At 34.8% G+C, this 2,937-nt stretch overlaps 1 protein-coding gene across 3 annotated transcripts; it reads left to right on the plus strand.

Moving 5' to 3' along the window:
• The first annotated feature begins 698 nt into the window (after positions 1-698).
• On the plus strand, positions 699-2,836 carry cfap97d2 (CFAP97 domain containing 2). 3 transcript variants are annotated; one of them, XM_067408825.1, is made up of 5 exons: positions 699-922; positions 1,553-1,633; positions 1,778-1,896; positions 1,993-2,173; positions 2,342-2,836. In XM_067408825.1, the coding sequence occupies exons 1-5, from the start codon at positions 827-829 to the stop codon at positions 2,486-2,488; spliced, it is 624 nt and encodes a 207-aa protein (XP_067264926.1). In that variant the 5' UTR covers positions 699-826; the 3' UTR covers positions 2,489-2,836. The 3 variants fall into 3 exon arrangements, with proteins under 3 accessions (XP_067264926.1, XP_067264927.1, XP_067264928.1); XM_067408826.1 differs by having other exon boundaries at positions 2,367-2,836; XM_067408827.1 differs by having other exon boundaries at positions 2,370-2,836.
• Positions 2,837-2,937: the final 101 nt, after the last annotated feature.

Genomic DNA, 2,937 nt, shown 5'->3' on the forward strand with positions numbered 1-2,937 from the left:
GGTTTTAAACTCTGTTACTAAAAGGCATTATACTAATATCCTTGTGCGTGTATATATATATATATATATATATATATATATATATATATCTATCTATATATATATATATATATATATATATATGCTCATTTAAATTATTAAATTATATCAATTAAATATGCTTACTGATTTAAAATGATCACCCACATCTTACTCTCAGGTTCAAGTTCATCTACGTGTCAAATGAATCACAAAGGCAGTAGAAGCTGGGACATTCTCCACTCTCACTGTCCTTGGGATAGAAAACACAAAATATCACATAACATTAGCCTTTACTTGCATATGGACGCATATGAGATCTGTGCCACCTCTTAAAAGGTTACATAAGATTAAAGTTGCGTAAATTTTGTTGGGTTCACAGTATATTAGAGGGCTTCCAGCTTTTCCGTGCATGCTGCTCTGCTAAAACAACAGAGCCCTGCAGGACACAGAATATTCATATCGGACAAGGACACTATGTAGGCCAGCCTTTAAATGGGTGAGGTTGCCCTCTCAATGGAGCTGCTGGGTTTAACTTCTAGAGAAAGTTTGGATAGGAGGCAAAAAGCAGGCAAAGCTCTTTGCATGCATTTAGGGAAATAAGTATTCATCAAACTGAATGAATGGGACCAATTTACAGTCTCGGAGAGTATCATTTCATAAATGTAGACTAGCAAAGCTGCTTTTTCTTTCTGAATGGCTGCCATGGCAACAACCACATGACTGGCTCAAAACTCAAGCTGAACTCGTATGTCTGTTCATTGTGGTTTGTGGTGCAGCTGGATTCAGGCTACGGCGAAGCCAAATAATGCAACATCAAGCTTACCAACCTGTTTTGCCCTGTGTTAATAAATATCTGCAATACAGATGGGACAAAAACTGCTATGAGATGCACAGGAGCAAGGTAAAATGGCAAATTGCTGGTTTATTTATGGTGGTAATATGCTTTTGGTAATTCAATGGTATTTTTTGAAGTAGCACAGAGAATCATGTTAATACCATGTTATATGACAAATTACCATGGTACTTTTTTTTGTACATGATATGACATAGCCTATTAGCCAAAAAAAAAAAAAAAAAAAAAAAAAAAAAATACATATGAAGTTTAATTACTCTAAAAAATGCTGGGTTAAATATGGACAAACCCAGGGATTGGGTTGTTTTCACCCAGCCATTTTTTTCAACCAATTTTGTATTTATTTTTTTAGCTAGCAATATAGTAACATAGTAAAAGGCATGTTTTTGCTCACCCCCAAATAGGGGCAAATTTGTGGGGTATTTTAAGCTGCAACTTGACCAGACCAGACATCTTGTGAAAGGGGGCATAGTAGGTGCACTTTAACTCAACCTGTTGGGTTTGTCCATATTTAACCCAGCTTGGGTTGTTTTTAACCCAGCATTTTTAGAGTATAAGATTATACCAAGTGCTTCTTTGTATAGTGTTATAAATTATTTGGTGTTAAAATATGTTTGTTTGGGTTTTGGTTATTATAAAATCAATAGCATAAATTTACCATATGCATATTATTTTAAGGTTAAATCCGCAAAACCAACTATCAACACTACTCCCCCGAAAACCTATGGCCATCTACTTGTCAAGTTTAAGAAAAGACAGGTAGGACAACTGAACTACATCGTTTCATGACCACCAGATGTCGACATTTCCGTCGATAATTATCAAAGGAAAACTATCAAAAATAATTATCAAGGAAAGTTAAGTTAATATATGTCAGATCATTCTGTTATCTATCATAACAAGCTCGAAGAAGAACGGATTTCGAGAATCGAAAGAGAAAATCAGATGCTTCTAGATAAAATGTCCCATATAATGCAGACCAACGGGGGAGTTGACTGTAGAAATGACTATGTAAAGAAAAGGTATAAAATATCCAACAACAACATAATATTACATATTTAATAAGTCATATGATATTTAATCATATTGAATATTACACTTCATGGCTTCTGTTTCAGTCTTGGCACAGAAAAAAGACAGCTGGAGCTGCTTCGCATCGCCAAAGAGAATGAGTGGATCCTCCAGCGTTTGTCCAGCTGCAGGCCGCGGTACAGCGTTCATGTGTGGCACGAGCAGTGGCTCAAAAACCTGGAGCTCATGGAGAATATAGGGAGATATCCGCGTCTGTACACAGCACAGGTGAACAAATTATTTCTAAAATGTACAGCAGAACAAATATTTCCAACTTTGTCTTTATGTAAACATACTTGCATGCATTTTTATCCACGCATTTACTGAGGTAGTCATGATCGCGCATAATTATGCATTCTCTGACTTGAGTTTTTTCATATTCTGTGCTATTAAAAGAGATCCCCCTTGCCACCCATTTCAGCAGACAGACATGGGAAGGTAGAGAACGAGAAATATGCAAGAAATGAGGATGAACGGTCTGCAAGGAATGAGAGGAAGGAAAATGATGAGAAGACAAGAGTTACATCTGAAGACGAAGCGTAATTCGTTCAAGACAGAGTTTAAATCTTAAACACTTAATTCGTAAAGATGTTTTCTATATTTCTAGAAGAAGTGATGCTACTACTGCTGCTTTGGACAAGTTTAATGATTTTGCTAATAAAATATCAATCATAACCACTAGGGGTCACTGTCAATGTTCTTGATATGGTTATTTCTTTTTCTTATTTGATCATTTATCTTTTTATTTATTCTTAATTGTGTGTTGTATACTGGCTCTATGCAATATACTCATCACCTGTACAAATTATAAATCTAAATAAAACCATTGTCTGACATATGACCAGATATAAACATAGGCTATGAGTCGTAAAAGTGAACAAACAAATAAAACATGAGATTTTGACATTTTATCAACACATTCTGTCTGTTTATATGAAATATATGGTCTATGAACTCTTTAATTAAATGTTAAAAATTAATACATATAATAA

Source organism: Chanodichthys erythropterus, chromosome 14 (genome assembly GCF_024489055.1).
Source record: "Chanodichthys erythropterus isolate Z2021 chromosome 14, ASM2448905v1, whole genome shotgun sequence".
In the NCBI taxonomy this organism is placed as follows: Eukaryota; Metazoa; Chordata; class Actinopteri; order Cypriniformes; family Xenocyprididae; genus Chanodichthys; species Chanodichthys erythropterus.